Genomic DNA, 23,022 nt, shown 5'->3' on the forward strand with positions numbered 1-23,022 from the left:
TTCTTCTTGATTGGGAGGTCAGTAGTAGACTCCAACCACCATGTTCCTTTTATTCCTTGCCCCATTTTAATCCAGATACTCTCATTGGAGCTACCAAACTCATCCTCCTGTATTTCTGTGCAAGGATATATATGTTTAATATAGAGTTCGCCCCCACCTCCCTTTCTATTCCTTCTGTTTTTTCTAAACAAGTTATATCCTTCAATTGCTGTATTCCAGTCATGGGAGTCCTCTCACTAAGTTTCAGTTATACCTGTCAAGTCGTATTTACTCTCCTGAATTAAAAGTTCAAGTTCGTCCTGTTTGTTTCCCATACTCTGGACATTAGTATACAAACATTGAAGACCATGCGATTTACAGCCTGGCTTCTTTCCAATATGTTTATGAAGACTATTACTGGGCCCTATTAGAGTTCAGTTCTTCTTATTGTGCACAAGCCTTTGTTAGTCGTTACTGCCAAGTTTACATCTCCCTTCCCCTTAGGATGTACTTTAAAGCTCTCCTGATGAAGTTCTCCATGCTGTGGCCAATAAAATAAATTGGGGTCTGTTGCAAGCAAACTAAGTGTTCTGTTGTATGCCAGACTTGAGATGGAGCTATTTATCTTAACTTTGGTGCTGTTTATCTTAACTAAGGTTAGTCACGTGTTATGTTTGTTTTTAATGCTGCCCTATGATGTTTAAAGTTTTAAAAACTTTAAAGATGGGATTTTGATGATGATGATTTATTGTGGTCTTTTGTTAAATAACCTTTTGACTGAGCTGCTTTGGGGGGATCTTTCATTTTGAAAGGTGGCATACAAATTGCAGTATAATAACAATAGCAATAAGTGAAAGAACCCTACTACAAACCATAATTTATAAAGTTGGCTTGTTTTAATTAACCTTAGTTAAGATTAACCATCATTTAAGGCAGGGGTGGGGAACCTTTTTCAGCATGAAGACTGCATTCCTATCTGGGCAAACATTTGAGGGCCACATGTCAGTGGTGGACAGAGAAATGGGGGCGGAGTAACAAACGTACATTTTACATTTGTACAGTAGGCTAGTTTCTACATACACCCCTGTGTGTCCTCCATCCAGACAACCAAAAGGCATTGTCAGAGTTCAAGGACACGTCACATCCAGGATGTGAAGGAGGACCAGCAAGGATGAGTGTGGCCTGGGGAGAGTTCCAAAGGCCAGTTAGGGAGGCCTGGAGGATCACATTCAGCCCCCAACCCTGAGGTTCCCAGTCCGCATTTAAAGTTCAAACAGCATGCTAAGTTATGATTAATCTAAAATAGAAGCAGAAGTTTAAGCTCTCCTTGCAGCTACAGAAGAAGAGAAAATGAGCCTGAAGGTTGATGAGGCTGGTTCTTATACTACTAAGTCCTTGCTTAGGATTAATTCCAAACACAGCCAGCATCAGCAGGCTTGTACATTCTGACAATTTTGCATCTATTTTTTGAAAGAATTGTAATAGGTTTATAGTAGTATTTTGACTATCAAATGTATTGGTATTTTTGTTTCAGTTTTGATTTAAACTTTTTATTTTACATGGCTAAGACAACTGTGTAGGGAGGCAATTAACAAATATTAATTAATAAATCAAAGTGAAAAGTCCCAGTAAGTTAGCTGAAGTGTGGTCTGAAATTTTAGATGCAGATAAGACCCAAAACAGAAGAATTTCAGCAATGTATTTTTTTATTTTTAACAGGATGAATGTCTACTCTCAGTGTAGCAAAATGCTTCCACTTTTTGCAGTGTGACCAGAGTATGTTTGTGATAAATTACATTGCTAGAGCTGTGGTAGACAGAAAGTACTTTTTTGCAAGTTGACTACAGACTTTTTTGAATTTGTAAAATTTTGTTTCAAGGATGAAAAAAAAGAAAAGAAAGCCAAACCAGGAGCTCTTCAGGTTATCAGGCTTGAACAAATTATAAATTGGGAAAGTACAGGAATGATGTGTGTGTGTGTGTGTGTGTGTGTGTGTGTGCACATATGCATGTGTGTTTGCGCATGTGTGTGTGCATGCCAGTTTTCTCAGTCCTTGAAAGCTTACAGATCCAGATGCTTGGCTACCCATGAAATTGCTTATTATGAATTATACATGAGAGCTGCAATCTGGATTGGCTGAATATTTTTCTCTGTTGGATCTCTTATTTTTTTGCTAAACACATGTGGAAATAAGGCTTTGTGTTCATGTCTTTACTGCTGCTGAAAGGTGTGAAGACAGTAACACCAAGAAAAAATAAGACAAATTTCACTAAACTATTTTATTTTTCTTCCTCCTCAGTGTCTGAACTACAAGAAGAAGGAATAAATGCCATTAATTTACCACTCAGTCCAATTCCTTTTGAACTAGATCCTGAAGATACTATGCTAGGTAATTTGAAATAATGTTTGTCTCAAGCCAAATTATTAATGTAAACAAAAAGTCATAACCATACCTTCTTTGTAATGGGTATCTTTTTTTCCCCAAAGAGGAAAATGAAGTCCGAACAATGATTGATCCAAATTCAAGAAGTCACCCCAAACTACAGGAGCTGATGAAAGTAAATATATAAACGGTTTTAAACTCTTCTAGAAATATGAAACAAAGCAAATTAAGTTGTGGTTCATGCCACTAAATCAGTGTTTAACGTACTAGTAATGCAAGGTCAGTGGACCATACCATCTACTTCTTCACAAGTCTTTTTCTTCTTGAAAAGCCATTGTCCTTTGGAACAATTGGCCTGTGGGTCCTTGGCTCTTTTAAGAGAAAATGGTTTGAGATCACATGTTTAGTGTTGAACAAAACCTGCCCTACTTTTTCATGCACCTTCATTCCCATTGGGTTGGGTATTTATTTATTTTAAATATTTCTATCTCGCAATTTGACTCTATCAGGGTCTCCTATACAGTATAAATAATAAACAATGTACAAGATAAAACAAGCAAACAATCCAATCAAAACAACACCAATAAAATCTTAACAATGGTGCAATTCAAGCTTACCCCAAAAGCCAACAATGCTGCTGAGGACAGGAGAGCAAACACATTGCATTTTCAGAGTGTAATCTTGTGCCAAAGGCTTGGAAGATTCTTTTTCTACACATGCTGAGGAGGTGTGTGGGGGGGTGTATTTCAGGCCTACTGCCTCTTCCATGTTTGTATTCCAACTTTTTTTCTCTGTATCTCTGTCTTTTTAATTTTTAAAACCTGCCATATCTCAAGGACTCAGGGTAGCTAATGGCTTTATAATGTAAAATGAAAATATCCCAGCATAGTTGGAATCAGAAGAAATTGTTCTAATTTTCTGCAGTTAATGTTGTGTTGGCAGTGTGATTAAGAATTATATCAATCCTACTATTCTAAAGCACTCACTACTAAGAAGATTTATGTCACTTCTGAGGCCCACTTTGCACATAAAATGGAAAACAGATTTGTAACGCACACGTGTATGGAGTATTTTCTTAATTGTTATATCTTGCACAGGTGCTAATTGACTGGATTAATGATGTTTTAGTAGGAGAACGAATCATTGTAAAAGACCTGGCTGAAGACCTGTATGATGGACAAGTACTGCAAAAACTCTTTGGTAGGAAATAATTTTATGCACATTCTTGGAAACATTTTCCCACTATGGAAATACTTGGTTGTTAGGAGTGACATAACTGGTATGCCATATTACTCCTAACAGCAGCAACCTGTGGGGCAGGGGGCAGAGGTATTGACATCTTCCTGATGCCAGTGGTCTTATGCTCATCAGAATGTAGATGGAGATCCAGATTGATGGAAATAACATGCTTAACACCATGGAAACAATTTGGATGGTATCCCTCATCAGTAAATATTGTGCTTCTAATAGTGCTGAGTAGACTATTTAGGGAAAATAAATGGAAAATGAGTTGGAATTCTTAAAGAGAACAGAGATTTAACAGAAGACAAAGGATGATAGGCTTGAGAATTTGTCAAATTTTGAAACTTCAAACTAGTTATCTACAGAAAATCCTGTGTAGTATGTTGGACAGAATGTCTTTGCACTGCATTTGGTACATGGAGTTGAGGTGTAGACTTGCTGCCTTTTCTTCCATTATCACTTCAGAGAAGCTTGAGAGTGAGAAACTCAATGTTGCTGAAGTCACGCAGTCTGAAATAGCTCAGAAACAGAAGCTACAGACAGTACTTGAAAAGATCAATGAAACTCTTAAACTTCCTCCAAGGAGCATCAAGTGGAACGTTGACTGTGAGTTATGCATTTTACAGCTGAATTCTTGCTTACTAATGATATTAAAAGTTATATTTTCCTCCTGCATTTGGTAAAATCTATTAAATTAGACCCAGACTAGATTGAAGATTCATCAATGGGCCAGTTTATATCAAGAAATGTGATGTATGCAAAAGTATAGATAATTGCACTTATTATTATTATTATTATTATTATTAAAAACAACAACATTTATATCCCGGTAGGAGCCCAGGGCAGCAAACAAAACAACTAAAAACACTTAAACCATCATAAAAACAGACTTTAAAATATATGAAAACAAAAACATCCTTTAAAACATATTAAAACAAAACATTTTTAAAAAAGCTTTTAAAACATCTTTTAAAAAAAGGTTTAAAAACATATTACAAAGCAATTCCAACATAGATGCAGATTAGGATAAGGTCTCCGCTTAAAAGTGTTGTTGAAAGAGGAAGGTCTTCAATAGATACCAAAAAGATAATAATAATAATAATAATAATAAATTTAATTTTTGTGTCGCCTATCTGGCCGAAGCCACTCTAGGCGACGTACAAACTAAAATTCAGTAAATTACAATACAATACAGATAAAATACAATACATGAAATCAGTTAGGACGATCAATAGATAATAAAATATCCCAAAAAAGTTAGCCCTCCCCGGAATTCCTGAAGGCCTGTCCAAAAAGCCAAGTTTTTAATGCCCGGCGAAATATATCCAGGGAAGGGGCATGGCGAAGATCGAATGGGAGGGAGTTCCAGAGAGTGGGGGCCGCCACTGAAAATGCCCTCTCTCTAGTCCCTACCAACCTAGCTGTTTTCGTTGGTGGGACTGAGAGAAGGCCCTGTGTGGCTGATCTGGTTGGGCGGCTTAATTTGTGGTACTGGAGGCGCTCCTTCAGATAAACTGGGCCGAGACTGTATAGGGATTTAAAGGTTAATACCAACACCTTGAATTGGACCTGGAAAACAACTGGCAGCCAATGTAGGTGAAATAATACTGGCGTGATGTGATCACGGCGGCGGCTGTTTGTAAGCAACCAAGCTGTCGCATTCTACACCAGTTGTAGTTTCCGGACCGTTTTCAAGGGTAACCCCACGTAGAGCGCATTGCAGTAGTCTAATCGAGAGGTGACCAGGGCGTGTACCACCAGTGGGAGCTGATGAATAGGGAGGTAGGGTTGCAGCCTCCGTATGAGATGTAATTGGTACCAAGCTGCCCGGCTCACTGCCGAAATCTGAGCCTCCATGGACAGCTTGGAATCAAGAACCACCCCGAGGCTGCGGACCTGATCTTTCAGGGGTAAACTCACCCCATTAAACTGTAGGTCAACAGCACCCAACCTCCCCCTGTCACCCACAAGTAGCACCTCGGTCTTATCAGGATTGAGCTTCAGTCTGTTCCTTCCCATCCATCCACTCACGGATTCCAGGCACTTGGACAAGGTCTCCACAGCCATCTCTGGTGAAGATTTAAAGGAGAGATAGAGCTGCGTGTCATCTGCATATTGATGACATCGCAGCCCAAAACTCCTGATGATAGCTCCCAGCGGCTTTACATAGATGTTAAATAGCATGGGAGAGAGGATAGAACCCTGTGGCACTCCGCATGTGAGGGGCCAAGGGTCTGAAACCTCATCTCCCAATGCTACCTGTTGATGCCTGTCAGAGAGAAAGGAACGGAACCACTGCAAAACAGTGCCTCCTATTCCCAATCCTTCCAGGCGATCCAACAAGATACCGTGGTCGACGGTATCAAAAGCCGCCGAGAGATCCAGGAGGACAAGAAAGGTGGATTCTCCCCCATCTAATGCCCTCCTCATATCATCCACCAGAGCGACCAAGGCTGTTTCAGTACTATGTCCAGTCCTGAAACCCGATTGGTATGGATCCAAATAATCCGTTTCATCCAAGTGTGCTGCCAACTGGCCAGCCACCACTCGCTCAATGATCTTCCCCAAAAATGGCTGATTTGAAACGGGGCGAAAGTTGTTCAAGACTTGGGGATCCAAGGAGGCCTTTTTCAAAATAGGTTTTATAATTGCCTCCTTGACGGCTGGTGGCCTGTCTAATATTTAAGGGGAAGGAATCCAAAGGGTAGGTGCCACTACACTAAAGGTCCGTTCCCTATGTTGTGTGGAACAGACCTCCTGATAAGATGTTATCTGCAGGAGGCCCTCAACTGCAGAGCGTAGTGATCTGCTGGGTATATAAAGGGTAAGACGATCTTTCAAGTATCCTGGTCCCAAGCTGTATAGGATTTTGTACACCAAAACTAGAACCTTGAACTTAGCCCAGTAGCTAATAGGTAGCCAGTGAAATTCTTTCAGCAGCAGGGTGACATGTTGGCAATACCCTGCTCCAGTGAGCAGTTGCACCGCTGCATTTTGCACCAGCTGCAGCTTCTGGACAAACCTCTAGGGCAGCCCCACATAGAGCGCACTACAGTAATCCAGCCTGCAGTGCATGAATAACAGTGGTCAGGCTATCCCAGCCCAGAAACTGCCGCAGCTGCCTTACCAGCCAAAGCTGGTAAAAGGCACTCCTAGCCGCTGAGGTCACCTGGGCCTCTAGTGACAAAGATGGATCCAGGAGCACCCCCAGACTACAGACCTGCTCTTTCAGAGGGAGTACGACCCCATCCAAAGCAGACAACTGAACAATTATCCAAACTCAGGAACTACCAACCCACAGCGTCTCCGTCTTGCTAGGATTCAGACTCAGTTTACTGGCCCTCATCCACCCACCACCGAGTCCAGGCAGTGGTCCAGGGCTTGCATGGCACCTCCCAATTCAGATGCTACAGAGAAATAGAACTGGGTATTGTCAGCGTACTGCTGACACCTCGCCCCAAATCTCCTGATGACCACTCCCAAGGGCTTCATATAGATGTTAAACAGCATGGGGGACAAGATGGTACCCTGTGACACCCCACAGCACAACTGCCAGGGGGCCGAAAGACAATCACCCAGTGCTATTCTCTGAAAATGACCCTGGAGATAGGATCAGAACCACTGTAAAACAGTGCCTCCAATACCCATCTGACCAAGTCGGCCCAAAAGGATACCATGGTAAATGGTATCGAAAGCCGCTGAGAGATCAAGTAAGAATAACAGGGTTGCACTACCCCTGTCCTTCTCCTGATAATGGTCATCCTTCAGGGCGACCAAGGCCAATTCAGTCCCATAACTAGGCCTGAACCCAGACTGGGATGGGTCAAGGTAATCTGTTTCATCCAAGAGTAGTTGCAATTGCTGCGCCACAACCCTCTCAATCACCTTCCCTAAAAAGAGGGTATTTTATTTCCCTACAAAAGGGGATACATATGTCATAGTTAGTCATGTAGGGTAGAATCCAGTGTAGCACTAAATCCCTCATTCCATCAGCACAAAGGATTTCTGTTTGTGCAACAGAACTCCCCCTCCCGCACCCCCCATAAACCATAGATTCCTACAACCCTCCGGAACAGATTTGGGGATAGCACAGAGTCAGGAAACTGGGGGATTCCATTGTGCAAGCAATGGTGAATCCTTGTGCTGACAGAAGGAAGAAGCTGAATAAGCCCGCAGTTGCCTCTATTGATATAAAATATTGTGCTTGATTTCCCCCCCAAGATTTAATTCTTCAGGTCTCGTGCACAGTATGGGCACTTTAAGTACATCGTAGGGATTTCTTTCTTTTCCTTCTGTTACATTTCCCTATTGAACATGTAGATCTTAAACATTGTTTTGTTTGTAAGAAGGTGTAACCCACCTTTCTATTCAAGGATCATCAAAACAGATGACAGCAGAATTGTTTAAAAAACACATTTATTTATTATTTAGGCATAAGTTATTTTATTATTGAGAGCCAGTGTGACATAGTGGTTAGAGTGTTGGACTACGACCTGGGAAACGAGGGTTCGAATCTCCACACAGCCATGAAGCTCACTGGGTGACCTTGGGCCAGTCACTGCCTCTCAGCCTCAGAGCCCCTCTGAATACCACTTACCATGAAAACCCTATTCATAGGGTCGTCATAAGTCAGAAGCGACTTGAAGGCAGTCCATTTCCATTTTTATTTTATTATTGACTATTTAACCAAGACTGACACCCAGGGTTGACAGCCTCTGGCAGCTGCTGAAGCCCTAGGATCCTGACATACGACTAACCCCAACCCACCATTGTCATTCCCTCTCTTTGTCTGGGCAGCAGTGAGAATTGGCTCATCTAGTACCACCCCCTGTCCGAAAGATCTCACTGCTGCCTGTGCAGTGCCACCTGCAGGCAGGTGGTGGTAGCTGTTCCTTGTTCTTCCTTATCTACACTAGTGAAAACAGAGAGCATCAGTTGCCTGTCCTCTCTCCCTCCCATCACTGCTTAACCACCCACCCACTCAGGTGGGCAAGTGAATGGGTGGTGTCAATGGGAAGGTGCAGCTGCTGCTCCCTATCTGCTCCCTCTCTTTTGGCAAATGGGCAAGAGAATAACAACAAGGAGGTGAAGCATGAATTGCTGCCTTCCCTCTCCCTCTGTGCAGTGGAGGAAGTAGGAACAGCTCTGCATGTGGCGGCATTTAGAGTGGGCACTGAAGGGCATCTTGCCAACAGCCACCTAAATCCTGGAGCTGCCCTGTATTTATTTCATTAGTTTCCCATAGTTTGCCCAAGGAGCTCTGGGCTGTGTACATGGGAATATCTTTTTACATTTGATTGAGATCGTAACTTTCCCAGAAATCTTCGTGGCTAAGAAGGGGTTGGAGTTCAGATTTCTCTGGTCTAAGTCCAGTACTTGAGCCAATACACCACACTTGATCTTAAAGTACATTGAGGCCCTATTCAGCTAAAATATGTATGAATAGGACTGAAATGTGCTGGATGACAGCCTGTGTATGCAGGCTTTTTTTGTGGCTGGAATCAGTATATATGCAAATAATTATAATGCAGTCTGTTTTTTTAAAAAAAGACTGTCTTTTTTATCTTTGCCCTGCAAGAAGCCTGCAAAGTTTGACATTTGGAATACATTGAGTGGTAGTTTTGCAGAGGAATCTCTGCTCAAAAAAGGATAAATACTGAAGGAGGATGTCTCATTGCTTATTTTTCTACCTTGTGCAAAAACATGTAACAAACTTAAAAGCAGAATATAGGGTCAATAGTATACCTAAATTTTTACGTTTTAGAAAAGTATCTGAGAATTCAGTGATAATGCAGACACAGGAAAGAAATAATATAATATAGTTGCAAATTATTTCTTTTGATGCTTGGGGTTTATTCATGTATTAAAAGTTTCCTGCAATGAGTCTTTTGATACCTTTTGGTCTTGTTAGTGTTAACTATGCATACAAAACCTGCTGTGAATAAGCTACAATAACAAGAACACTTAACAAGTTCATGAGGAATGTTTGAGTCATTCAGTTTAGTAACTTATTGCTCAAGGGTACAGGCTAAATGGGCTCATTCATCTTCCTGCAGACGCTGTGACACTTAAAAATGAATTAAGTGCATGTTATGAATACAAAAATATTCTTCTGATAGTTCATAAATTGACACTGAAATAGCAAAGATAAAGGAATGGTGCAAGGAGTGCATAGATAGCACTTAATAGAGCTGTATAACAAAATCTGTGTATTGAATCAAGCTCAGATTTCTATCTTCAAGCCAGTGGGATCTAGGCGTTACTTGAGGAATATTGTTGATGTAGTTGTTTTCATAGCACCAGTTGATTTATGGAAGGAAAGAGAAACAGAAGAAAATACTCTTTCAGCAATCTCTGGTTGGCAAAGGATAAAATATCCCACATAGTTAAGGAAGGGGGCACTGCATGTGGAAATAAATATTTGTTTTAGATTGACTTGGGTAACTTGAATTTTTAATCTGTTTCAGCTGTCCATGCTAAAAGTCTTGTTGCAATACTACACCTTTTGGTAGCATTATCACAGTACTTTCGAGCCCCGATCAGACTGCCAGATCACGTGTCTATTCAAGTAGTTGTTGTCCAGGTATGAATGATGATCTTTGCAGTTCTTGAAAGACTGTGTAAAAATAATCATTTTAACATGTATGTGTTGGTATGTATTGGTTCTGGCCAATATTTTTTCAACAGGAAAAATAAAAAGAGCCAGCATGTCTTAGATACAGTTAAGCATATCATCATCCTTCTCTGAAGGCATGACAGACCACTTGTTGCATTAATACATGTCACATACAATTTTCACTTAGAGTGCATGTGTACAGATGTCATAAAATGATCTCTGAAGTGAATGGATGAGATCCAGCATCACGTGAGTGGGCTTCTCCTTCCTCTTCTCCTCCAACCCCCTGTATGCCCAAATCTGGTCCAAATATTCTAATCTGATCATTTTCCCCATCAATAAGTAGTTTCAAGATCATTTTGTTCTATTTGTCAATTGTTATTTTATTGCACTTAGTTCTTTCTGGTTGTTGCTGTAGGGTGGTCGGTTTTGGGAGTGTTTTTTGGGGGAAATTGCACTGTGTTTTCATCTTGGTGATGTTGAGTTTTACTTTTTTTCCCAGAGGGACATGTGCACACAGACACAATATGTCTCCCTCCCCTGCATACAGTTCCTCCCTCACCCTTCAATTTCATTTCGTTGTTCTTTGTTCGGTTATATTGTTTCGCTGGTCCTGTGCAGCAGAACCTGGAGCAAAGACTGAACTTCTTCATTTTGCTTGAATTTTGCACAAGTAAAAATGCACCATTCAAAAATACAGAACAGGAAAATTGAGCTTACCATCAAACAGTGTAATTTACCACATTTGAAAAATGATAGCAGAAGCAATTGGCTGTCACCACTATCTATGTATTGGTATCCCATTAGGGGACACATTTGTAGTCAAAAATAGATTTAAAAATAAAACAAATATAGCAAATTATTTTTTCTTCTTATTGAATAACTGCATCTTTATGATAATGTCCATAGTATTTTTTTTCTTCCACAGGTAAGGATAGATGTGCACATTCTCTGCACTGATGCCCTCTTTTCTTTTCTCTGCCTCCGTGCTTCATGTGTGCCTGCTACGTTTTGCTGTATTATTTATTTTATTTATTTATTATCATTATTTTTACCCCGCCCTTTTTCCAAAACTGGAACTCACGGCGGCTTCCAGATAAAAGCACACATATAATTAAAAACATACAAAAGTCTAGATTAAAATCAAATTAAACAATTTACAGTATTAAAACCATTCATACATACAGTTAAAATAATTCAAACTCAGTTTAAAATAATACAATTGGGCAACAGCAATGCAGCACCCTTCAAGACCTGTCCTTAACAGCTTTTAGTTCCAAAGGCTTGTTGAAATAAAAAAGTCTTTGCTTGCCGATGGAAGGACTGCAAGGAGGGGGCCATTCTTGCTTCCCTAGGAAGGGAGTTCCAAAGCCTTGGGGCAGCCACCAAAAAGGCCCTATCTCGTGTCCCCACTAGTCGTGCTTGTGAGGACGTAGGTATTGAGCGAAGGGTCTCTCCTGAGGATCTCAGGGCCTGGGCAGGCTCATATAGGGAGATACGGTCTGACAGATAGCCTGGACCTAAGCCATAGAGGGCCTTATGTATTAAGTGCCGTGCTTTGTCTGCTTAATATTTTTTTTAAAAAAAAGATCCTCATTTTCCACTTGATCTGTCTTGCACATTTTTATCCCATACATTCTCTAAAGAAGTAAAGATAGCATACACAGGTCTCTCCTCCCATTTTGTCCTCACAACAGAGAGGTAACGAGTACCCCAAGGTCAGTCACTGAGTTTCATGGCTAACAGAGCAATCCAACTTGTTGGAGGCAGGCAGGAGCTGAGCTGGCGGAAGGGGCTGCCACATCCAGCTGTCACTTGGAGGCCTTGTTAAGGAGATGATGCTGGCTGCAGTGACAGGGTGCAGCGAAAGGAATCAAAACACGTTCCTTTCAACCACCCCTTTTCCCAGCGTACTGGCTGCCACAATGGAGGGCTACAGGAGGGAGCTGAATGGGATCTGGATATCGCGTAAGTCCTCCCTCGGCTCCTCCTCTGACATGCCCCCCAAACGCCCCTTTTTCAGGCCTTCTGCCAGCTCCCCTTGCACTGGGCTGAGCTTTCCCAGCAGACCTCTGGCTGAGCTGGTTGTGTCCCAGCTCAGCAGCTTATGCTGGCATAGCCCGGCCGAGCCGGGACCTCGCCAACTCAGCCAGAAGTCCACCATATCCAACTCCCCACAGCGCATCGTGAATAGCAGTTGGATTGAGGAATTAAAATGCGCCCCTTGGTTCTAGTGACCTAGTCCAATATTCAAACCAATGTCATCCTCACATGTTAGTGTACCCTTTCGAATGCTGCAAATGTTCAAACCACTTGAACCACACATTGGAAATTCTCTTATCTTATAGTATTTCTCTATCTTTTACTGTAAATTGACTCACCTCCTTTTTTTCTTTCATCACTGGAGATCTTGTCACCCTTTTTATAGGGATATAACTGGTCCGATCTGCATCTTCCCAAAGTTCAGACTGGAATGTAGTTATTCATTGGATTTCACAGTTCTCTGAAAGTTGCAATGCTCTTTTTCTGCTCAAAAACTGAATCATAATGCATATTAGAAATGCTCATTTTGAGAGAAAATGTTTCAAAATATGACTTTTTGAAAAAGAAATCTCAAGTTAAGATGAAATGTGACAGAGTGGATTTATGAATGAAGATGCACAAAAGTGACCCGCAATAGAATGATTTGTCTCCATAAATTCTCTTCCCCCACACCCCGCTGCTTCTGCTGTCTTCTGTCTCTAATTTAAAATGCCTCATTAGCTCTTAGGCTGCAATCCTGTGCAGATTTATCTGAGAGTAAGTCCCATGGAACACAAAGAGGCTTATTTCTGTGTAGATAGGATTGCACAGTTGGAATGCTAATTAATAATGACATATCTGCAAAGAATATTTCACAGTAAGAAGTTGGTCCAAAGCTTGTTGGAGCTAATGGACACTGAACTAGGCCTCACAGATTATATGGAACAGGGTGCAAAATGGGAGGATTGCTATCTAGGAATTAATGGAGATAAGCAGAATAAATATAAATAATGGAAGAAAGGCACAATTCCACATGCTGAATGCAGCATACCTCTTGCCCTAATTATTCTCTCAAGTGAAATATGACTTCTGAGTAGAACATCATTACATTATTTTATGGATATACTTGTGTACTTCATTGAATATGGATCCATTTATGATTTTCTTTTTCTCTGCAGTTGTTTGCAAGGCAATCACCTTACTTTCCCTGTTATGCTTTTCTACCATAGGTGGCATTTCATGCCTGTTTCATTGACACAGGAAATATGTATTTTAGGCAATATACAAAGCTTTTTAGATTGTATGCAAATTGAAATAATATAATTTTGGAGGGGGGAATTCTTTTATATTTATGTTTCTTACATTTATCATTTGTAATTATTTTTCACAGGACTTAAAATAAATATGTGCATTTGTATATGTGTGTGTGTCTGAATATATATTTGTATATGTAGACACACATGGACATCGCTAAATATTGGTGTTAAAATATTATAAATTATTATAAAGTATAAATACTTTTTCCCCTCAGAAGCGAGAAGGAATTCTCCAGTCCCGACAAATCCAAGAGGAAATAACTGGTAACACTGAGTATGTCAACATTACAGTTGCTTGATCTGTCTTGGAAATTCAATTATTTGCCAGTATTTAATCATCATTATTGGGGATTCTAAGAGAGGACTGCTTCTGACGTAGGTTATAGTTTAGATGTTAGAAAGGTTCCACCAAAGATAATGTAAACAATGGGGAAAGGGTGACAAAAGAAAAGGAAAAATGCTGCTAATATAGCAATTTCAATGCTCAGGTGGTTATTTCTTAACAAAAGTATATCTGGTTTTTATGTATTTTAGGGTGTTTTTTCCAAGTCCAACTTTAATTATTTCAACTTCAAAAAAGTGTCTAGAAATAGACAAATAGATTTCTATCCTTCCAAATGTTTTTAGGTAGAAAAAAATAATTAATGGACTTTACAGATGGAAATTTGTGATTTGCAAAATTGCTCAGTTTAATTTGAGTCCGTGGAAATTATGCTATATTATTGAAAAGCCTGTGGGTTTATTCCTCAGTTGCTATGAATACAAAGCCATAGATATGACCAGATGCATATTTACTCAATATATACAGTTTTATTTCTGCACTGAAAAAAAATATTAAATTATATCTGTGTACACATATAATTGCATTATTTCTTTTTCTACAGGGCATTGTCAGGACGGCATGGTAAGTCTCACTTGATTCCTAGCATTTTTCAAAGGTTTCCAGTCTCTGCTGCAGCTGCTTATTTCATTCAAAACCAGCTGAACTCAGATTCATAGTGGTCTTGGTTGATTTGTTAATGTAAGTGCTGTAAACCAATACATCTATACTCCAAAGCAGGGTAGGCAGTGGGTGGGGAAAGAATGGACTATATTCCTTAAATCAAAACTTTTTTGTGCTTTTCTTTAATATGGTCCACTTGTCCTAAATGTTGGAAGAGGGGCAAGAGCAACTCCGATTTGGGTTCTTTTCTTTGTATTCCAGAAGGAAGATAGAGTTAGGGTCCTCCAGCTGGCTAGGCTTGCCTGCATTTACCTGTGCTCTACTCTACCTAACTTCCTTCCGTTGGTAAACTGATATGTTCAGGGAAGCTGACCTGCCCCTCCTTCCTTTGTATTCTTTGACTGTCCAAGGAGAGAGGAGACATCTTTGACTTTGCTCTCTCTCTTGAGCCATGAGGGCAATACCCAAGTCTGGGCATTGCGCCTCCAACTGTTTAGTTAATTAGAACTAGATATGCCTTTCCTATCTACTATGTATTTCTATAAATAAAATAGCTTTTCTTATTTTACAAGTCTTAAGTCTCAGTGATCTAAATGCAGGGTACAAGCCTGGTACTTAGGTAAATACATACACTTGGACACATGCAGCTCAGACGCTGACTATCTCTGCATATTTCCATAACACTAAACTCTGGAGGTCTGTGTTGCATCCTTAATACTCCATTCATTTCGGTGCTGGGGAAAGCTATGGAGAATGTTTTCCTCAGTATTGGCGAGAATGAGGCATTGTAGCATGTGTGGCTCTCCTGATGTGCACCAAGGACAATGGACAGGGGAAATGACCTGCAGAACTTTCCTTGTGATCCAGAACAGGCTCCATAGATTTTGAGAGACCTACTCTTAGCATATGTATAGGCAGATTTAACTGCCAAAGGATACCAACCTCATAACAACACCATTGATGACGATGATGATGATTGTATTTATATGCACCTTTCCTCCAAGAAGTTCAAGGTGGCTTACATGATTCTTCTCCTCTCCTTTGTATCCTCACAATAACCCTGTGAGGTAGGTTAGGCTGAAAGACAGTGACTTGTCCCAAGGTGAGTTTCTTTTTTTTTTTTTTACAATAATTTTTATTCAAATTTTCATAAAACATACAAAACAAAATCATAAAACATTCAAAGACAAAAAACAAAACAAAACAAAAATGATTAAACAAAAAAATAAAATGTTGACTTCCCATTTGTCGCAGATCAAATCAGTTGTAGGTCTACAATATATAACAATCCTGTCTCTTAAATTATATTATAAAATCACTTTCCTCCAGTAGTTATCTTAATTAATCATCAAATCTCATAAACATTACTTTATTCTTTCCACAAAAAGTCAAAGAGAGGTTTCAATTCTTTAAGAAATATATCTATCAATTTTTCTCCAAATAAACATGTCGATTAATCCATCTCGTTAATAATAATAATAATCTTATTGTCATAACCATAGTCCAAATAAACATATCGATTAATCCATCTCATCAAAATCTGTTAGGTCCAATAATTTCAATAGCCATTATTCCATTATCCCTATTAATTCCATCTTCCATCTTCAATAGTCCTGTTAAGTCCAGTAATTTCAGTGTCCAATCTTCCATTATCAGTATTCCATAATAATCTTGCTGTCATAGCCATAGTCATATAATAAGAGTCTGATGGGAATTTCCTCTATCCCAAATATTTTCTTGCCATCAATTCTGAATAAGTTGCTGAAATATTGTTGTAAAGTCATATCTGTGTTCTTCTTTTTTACAAAATGCACTGGCTCATCTCTTGAGAGTTTTTCCATTGTCACATGGCTGCAGTTAATTCCATAGATTTTCTCTATATCAAGCTCCATCACGTCATTCCAGTCCAGAAGATTATCCAAGCCATTGATAACTTTATCTCTAATATCTTCATTAATTTCTTCAGAGATAACGTTAAATTCCAAACAGTAGATTTTATTTCTAATATCCATAAACTCCAGATCTTTTTCCAATTCCACATTTGTTCCAATCTCCAGGGCTTGTATCTTCCCTTTATTTTTTCTTTTCTCATCTCTGATCTCATTCTCCTCTCTCACAGGATCCCCTATTTCTTTAAGCTCCTGCGTCATTTTGCTCAGTTCAATTTTCAGCTCCTTACTGCCCTGTCGCAGGGTTTGTTTCGTTATCTCAATCTCATCCATTATTTTCTGAAACATAATTACTTCCAGATTCTCAGCCACTTTCTTGATTGCCATTTTTAAAACCACGAAAACAAAACAAAACAAAAATAAAGAAGAACCACTTCTTATTTCAGCAACAATTGGGTTAATATTCCAGGCTTGATGACATCACAGTATAAACAGAGCAGCCTGCCTTATCTCTCTATGTTCAAGAACACAAAACAAATTTAGTTCCCAGCATCAAAACAGTTAGTGGCGTCGTGAAGAAGCAGATTCGTCAAAATAAAATAGACCAAAAAGAGAATAGTCCCAGACAATATAATGTTCCTCGGAATAGAAATCCCTCTTCTGTTTATATCTTTAGAATGCACTTCCAGGACAGCTTTTTGCAATAGAAACAGAGATAAGCTGTTAATTTCGTGAATAACAGAGAAGAGTTATAGCTCACCCAGAAGTTCTTTAAAGCTGATTCATTTGACAAATCTCTTTTTGCTGCAACAATTTAAACCAAGTAAAAAAAATAATAGAAAGAAGGGTGCTTGCCTGTTAGTCCGTTTTCTCTTTGAAGAAAAGATAAACGTATCGCATTAATCAGATAGAGCTTGTTCGGAAGTCCATCCGGCATTGCTGGCTGGACCTTTTCTCATAAATTAATGAAATCCAGTCCTCCCAACAAAAACAGGCTTTTGAGGTTGATCTCTACGTTTCTCCCTGCCCGGGAGAAATTTCATCAGTCAAAAAAAAATGTTCTGACTGATTTATATCTGAATAAGCTTCTTTTGAGGCGGGAGCCCGTCTCAAAAGCAGGCACAAACGAAGTCACCCTTCCCGGAAGTCCGTCCCAAGGTGAGTTTCATGGCTCTGTGGGGATTCAGTGTTGATGGCTGCTGTTGTGCAAAATGGCTATTGCCTTTAGAGAATATAGCTCCTCTTTCTCATGTGGGTGTATAGACGTACTTCAATTATATTAGATTTTAGCTTTCAGGTTGATAATTGTAGTTTACATGGAGAAATCTTCAAAAATCTTAATTACCATTTCAATATTGCACCCCCATAAATGTTAATTGCCCTTGATCACAGTGTAGCATTAGGGAAAGACTGTCCCAGTGCACAGTTGAAAATGTCTGAACAAGCCAGTGGTGGTTGGAGATCTGGCGGTGGAGGAGCCTTCACTTCCTAAGCTTTGCCAGCTGGCTTTAACAAGGCCAGAAGCTGAAAGGCTTTTTTCCTTTTGTCTCTGGATTGGTTTGTTTTTCCTCCCATTAATATGCAGGGACAGGCATTGTTTATTTCTCTTTTCCAGGGACATGTTGAGGAATGAGGCTTCTCATAATTCAGTCCTGATGTGTCCCCTTCAAGCCCAAATGCCAGCTGCATGCTGCTAGTGGCTCATCTACATCCATAGAGCTTTCCTCAGGTTTATCAATATTTATTTATTTATTTATTAAATTTCTATACCGCCCCATAGCCGAAGCTCTCTGGGCAGTTCACAACAAGCAAGACAGCAAAAATACAATTAAAACCATTTATAGAACAATTTAAACATACTAAAATACAAATATACTAGCATACTAAGATGCTAAAAATAAATTGAGATGTTAAAATGTTAAAATTAAAATTATTAAATTATTAAATTTATTAAAATGCCTGGGAGAAAAGGAATGTTTTAACCTGGCGTCGAAAAGATAATAATGTTGGCGCCAGGCGTACCTCCACAGGGAGATTGTTCCATAATTCGGGGGCCACCACTGAGAAAGCCCTTTTTCTGGTTACCATCCTCCGGGCTTCCCTCTGAGTAGGCACCCGGAGGAGGGCCTTCGATGTTGAATGAAGTGTACGGGTAGGTTCGTATCGGGAGAGACGTTCCATCAGGTACTGTGGTCCCAGGCCGTGTAAGGCTTTATAGGTCAAAACCAGCACCTTGAATCGGGCCCGGAAACATATAGGCAGCCAGTGCAAGCGGACCAGAATCGGTGTTATATGTTCGGACTGCCTGGCCCCTGTTAACAATCTGGCCGCTGCATTTTGCACAAGCTGCAGTTTCCGAACCATCTTCAAAGGCAGCCCCACGTAGAGCGCATTACAGTAATCTAATTTAGAGGTTACCAGAGCATGAACAACTGAAGCGAGATTGTCTCTATCCAGATAGGGATGTAGCTGGGCCACCAACCGAAGTTGGTAGAAAGCGTTCCGTGCCACCGAGGCTACCTGAGCCTCAAGTGACAAGGACGGTTCTAAAAGAACGCCCAAACTACGAACTTGCTCCTTCAGGGGAAGTGCAACCCCATCCAGAACAGGATGAAGATCCACCATCTGGTCAGAAGAACTACTCACTAACAGCATTTCAGTCTTGTCTGGATTAAGCCTCAGTTTGTTAGCTCTCATCCAGTCCATTGTTGCGATCAGGCACCGGTTCAGCACATTGACAGCCTCACCTGAAAAGGACAAAAAGGAGAAGTAGAGCTGCGTGTCATCAGCATACTGATGACAACGCACTCCAAAACTCCTGATGACTGCACCTAGTGGCTTCATGTAGATGTTAAAAAGCATGGGAGATAGAACTGACCCCTGCGGAACTCCATACTGGAGAGCCCAGGGTGCCGAGCAATATTCCCCATGCACTACCTTCTGGAGCCGACCTGCCAAGTAGGAGCAGAACCACTGCCAAGCAGTACCTCCAACTCCCAGATCAGCGAGTCTCCCCAGAAGGATACCATGGTTGATGGTATCAAAGGCCGCAGATAAATCAAGGAGAATCAACAGAGTTACACTCCCCCTGTCTTTCTCCCGACAAAGGTCATCATACAGGGCGACCAAGGCTGTCTCTGTGCCGAACCCAGGCCTGAAACCCGATTGAAATGGATCCAGATAATCGGTCTCATCCAAGAGTGTCTGGAGCTGGTCTGCAACCACTCGTTCCAGGACCTTGCCCAAGAATGGAACATTTGCTACCGGCCTATAATTGTTAAAGTTTTCTGGGTCCAGGGAAGATTTCTTCAGAAGCGGTCTTACTACCGCCTCTTTTAGGCAGTCAGGAACCCTTCCCTCTCGCAATGAGGCATTAATCACTTCCCTGGCCCAGCCGGCTGTTCCATCCCTGCTAGCTTTTATTAGCCAAGAGGGGCAAGGATCCAATACAGAAGTGGTTGGACGCACCTGTCCAAGGGCTCCTCTATCAAGGGCTCCTCTGGAGCATAAGTGCTGCTCCATTAGCGGATCTCCTCCACACTGGTGGAAGAGCACTTACTCTAAGCCCCCCTCAGTTGGCCTTTGGCCAGTTTTAGCACTGTAGCATGTGGAGAAATGCTATATATATATATTTGTTTGTGTTTTAAAAAATATTGCATGACTTCTGACTGCCAAGAGGCCTTGTTTTGGTAAATTGTTACAAGCCTGCTTGGCAGTGGTTGCTTGGTGTCAGGGTCAGAGAGGAGAGAGACAGGATCATTTTAAGATTCTACTAGATGGGAACAGCGATCCTGTCTTTCTCCTCTCAGATACTATCTTTCTGATTGGCTGGAGGTTCCACTAAGGAGTTAACTGTCAGTCAGGGCTAGCAGTTGGAGAGAATGGTGGACCATGGGAGTTGGTGATAGTTGGAGTGAGGAGTTGGTTGGAGAGAACAGCTGAGGGAAGAACTGAGGCCTATATATTATTACCCAGGGTGTCACTCATAGTGGTCTGATGAAGATCTGAAGGGAGCTAATAATTGAAATGGTCTGTGAGGCTGCCCTGAAGGAAGGTTTTGCCAGAGGGAAGTGACACAAGTGGGGGTATAACAGTGGCTAAACTGTTCTATAGCCAGGCACACAATCAGAGGAGCTTTCGGGCACAGAGGCAGATTGGCCCCAATTTATTTATTTTATTTATTTAATTTAATTTATATACCACCCTAAGCCCGAAGGCTGTCTGGGCGGTGTACATAAAAGGTAAAAGCAGCACTATATAAATACAATAAATACAATAACTCAAGAAACAAAAACACACAAACAATACGAAAACCAAACAACATCCAGAATACAACATAGTAATAAAATACTGTAAAAAATACACTTTAAAATGCCTGGGAGTATAAAAAGGTTTTCACCTGGCGCCGAAAAGATAGCAGCGTCGGCGCCAGGCGCACCTCATCAGGGAGACCATTCCACAGTTCGGGAGCCACAACCGAAAAGGCCCTATTTCTAGTCACCATCCTCCGAGCTTCTTGATGGGATGGTACTCGGAGGAGGGCCTTAGATGTTGAGCACAGTGTACGGGTAGTTTCATATTGGGAGAGGCGCTCCACCAGGTATTGCAGTCCCATGCCGTGTAAGGCTTTATAGGTCAAAACCAGCACTTTGAATTTAGCCCGGAAACAAATAGGAAGCCAGTGCAGACGGGCCAAAACAGGTGTTATATGAGCGGACCTTCTGGTCCACGTCAACAATCTGGCCGCTGCATTCTGGACTAACTGTAGTTTCCGAACTATCTTCAAGGGCAGCCCAACGTAGAGCGCATTGCAGTAGTCCAATCTAGAAGTTACCAGAGCATGAACGACTGAGGTGAGGTCGTCACTGTCCAGATAGGGACGTAGCTGGGCTACCAATCGGAGATGGTAGAAAGCATTCCGTGCCACTGAGGCTACCTGAGCCTCAAGAGACAGGGAAGGGTCGAAAAGAACTCCAAAGCTACGAACCTGTTCTTTCAAGGGGAGTGTAACCCCATCCAGAACAGGGTGAACATCCACCATCTGGGCAGAGAAGGCACTCACTAACAGCGTCTCGGTCTTGTCTGGATTAAGCTTCAGTCTGTTAGCTCCCATCCAATCCATTATCGCGGCCAGGCAACGGTTTAGTACGTTAACAGCCTCACCTGAGGAAGATGCAAAGGAGAAATAGAGTTGCGTGCCATCAGCGTACTGGTGACAACGCACTCCAAAACTCCTGATGACCACACCTAGCGGCTTCATATAGATGTTGAAAAGCATGGGGGACAGTACCGATCCCTGTGGGACTCCACAATGGAGAGTCCAGGGTGTCGAGCAGTGTTCAACAGCTGGACTGCGTTGTGGAAGTAATTGGCTGGGGTGAAGGTTTAGGGAAATTGGCCTGAAGGGAGAGTCACTTAAAGGCTGGTGACAGCAACGGTGTCAGAAAGCAGCTGTGAGGGCCCAAAATAAGTAACATAATTCCCTTTTCTAAATAATGTCCCTTTAATAAACCTACAAACATAAACACTTATACTGTCTCTCACTGGTGGTATCATCTCACGCCCAAAGCGCCACTAGGCTTTAAAGAGATATTCTGTGGGCTTGGTGGCAGCGAAAGAATTAAGGAAGCCTGTTGACAAGGAGTGACGCTGTGGGACCAGGGGACTCCCTGACACAGCCTAATAATCATAACATCAAAGATGAACAATAGACACATTTAAGGTTGTAGGACTGCTCTTGCCAGTGCTAGATGAAGTTCATGTGTGTGTATCTGCTAATTTAAACATCAATCCTCTAAAAGTTACAATCTTGTAAGAAAGTAATTGGTCATCCTGTACTATATGACATTTATGAGACTTTTTTCTTTTTTTGAGACCGTTCATTGTTTACCTTGGACACAGATAATTTCACCTAGTAGTGGGGTTTCGAGTGCTTCAATAATATATTATTTCAGTGACTGAAATGCTTTTCTTAAAAGCCATTGTGAGGATAAAATGGGGAAAGGAAAAACCATATATGCCACTTTTTGCTCTTTGAAGGAAAGGTGGGATAGAAATCAAACAAATAATAAATAATGTGACTTTGGTAAACAAAGGTCAAGGATGAGTTTGGTATAGCAAATTTAGACTTGGTAAAAGGCACTTGAGGCCTTCCAACTTTGGAATTATTATCTTGCAATGTTGCATTTTCTAATAGCTTGTTGTTACCACCTGTGTTTCAGAAAGGGACGCATTTGACACACTGTTTGACCATGCACCGGACAAACTCAATGTTGTGAAAAAGGTTGGGGTTTGTTTTTTTTTGCTTTGCTTTGCTTTGGCTGTAGTATATCTAAGTAGCAAAGAAATACACTGAAATATTTAAAACAAAAACTTTGAAGTTGCCAAGGAATTCAGCATGGTTCAACACTGATGTTTGTAGTCTTGCTTCTTGTGTGTTTATCAATGCTTGACATGAATAGATTCAACATATAAACTGAAAACAGAGCAAGGTAGCTTAATCTGAGTGGTTTGCATCTCACATCCTTATCCTGATTAGGGATGGGCTTGAATTTCACAAAATTCAGATTTGACACAGGATTTTCCATTTATTTGGTTATTTTTTGTCTTTGTGGATTGGATTTTTATCTAGA

At 40.9% G+C, this 23,022-nt stretch overlaps 1 protein-coding gene across 6 annotated transcripts in view; it reads left to right on the forward strand.

Annotated features, from left to right (window-relative positions):
- PARVA (parvin alpha) overlaps positions 1-23,022 on the forward strand; it is a 158,811-nt gene that overhangs the window by 104,058 nt on the left and 31,731 nt on the right. For all 6 annotated transcript variants that reach the window (XM_061610444.1, XM_061610446.1, XM_061610443.1 and 3 more), the window contains 8 exons: positions 2,279-2,368; positions 2,467-2,537; positions 3,460-3,562; positions 4,070-4,210; positions 10,072-10,187; positions 13,774-13,832; positions 14,443-14,462; positions 22,612-22,673. In XM_061610444.1, coding sequence (XP_061466428.1) covers positions 2,279-2,368; positions 2,467-2,537; positions 3,460-3,562; positions 4,070-4,210; positions 10,072-10,187; positions 13,774-13,832; positions 14,443-14,462; positions 22,612-22,673 — 662 coding nt within the window. The remainder of the gene's footprint in view (positions 1-2,278; positions 2,369-2,466; positions 2,538-3,459; positions 3,563-4,069; positions 4,211-10,071; positions 10,188-13,773; positions 13,833-14,442; positions 14,463-22,611; positions 22,674-23,022) is intronic.

Source organism: Rhineura floridana, chromosome 2, assembly GCF_030035675.1.
Source record: "Rhineura floridana isolate rRhiFlo1 chromosome 2, rRhiFlo1.hap2, whole genome shotgun sequence".
In the NCBI taxonomy this organism is placed as follows: Eukaryota; Metazoa; Chordata; class Lepidosauria; order Squamata; family Rhineuridae; genus Rhineura; species Rhineura floridana.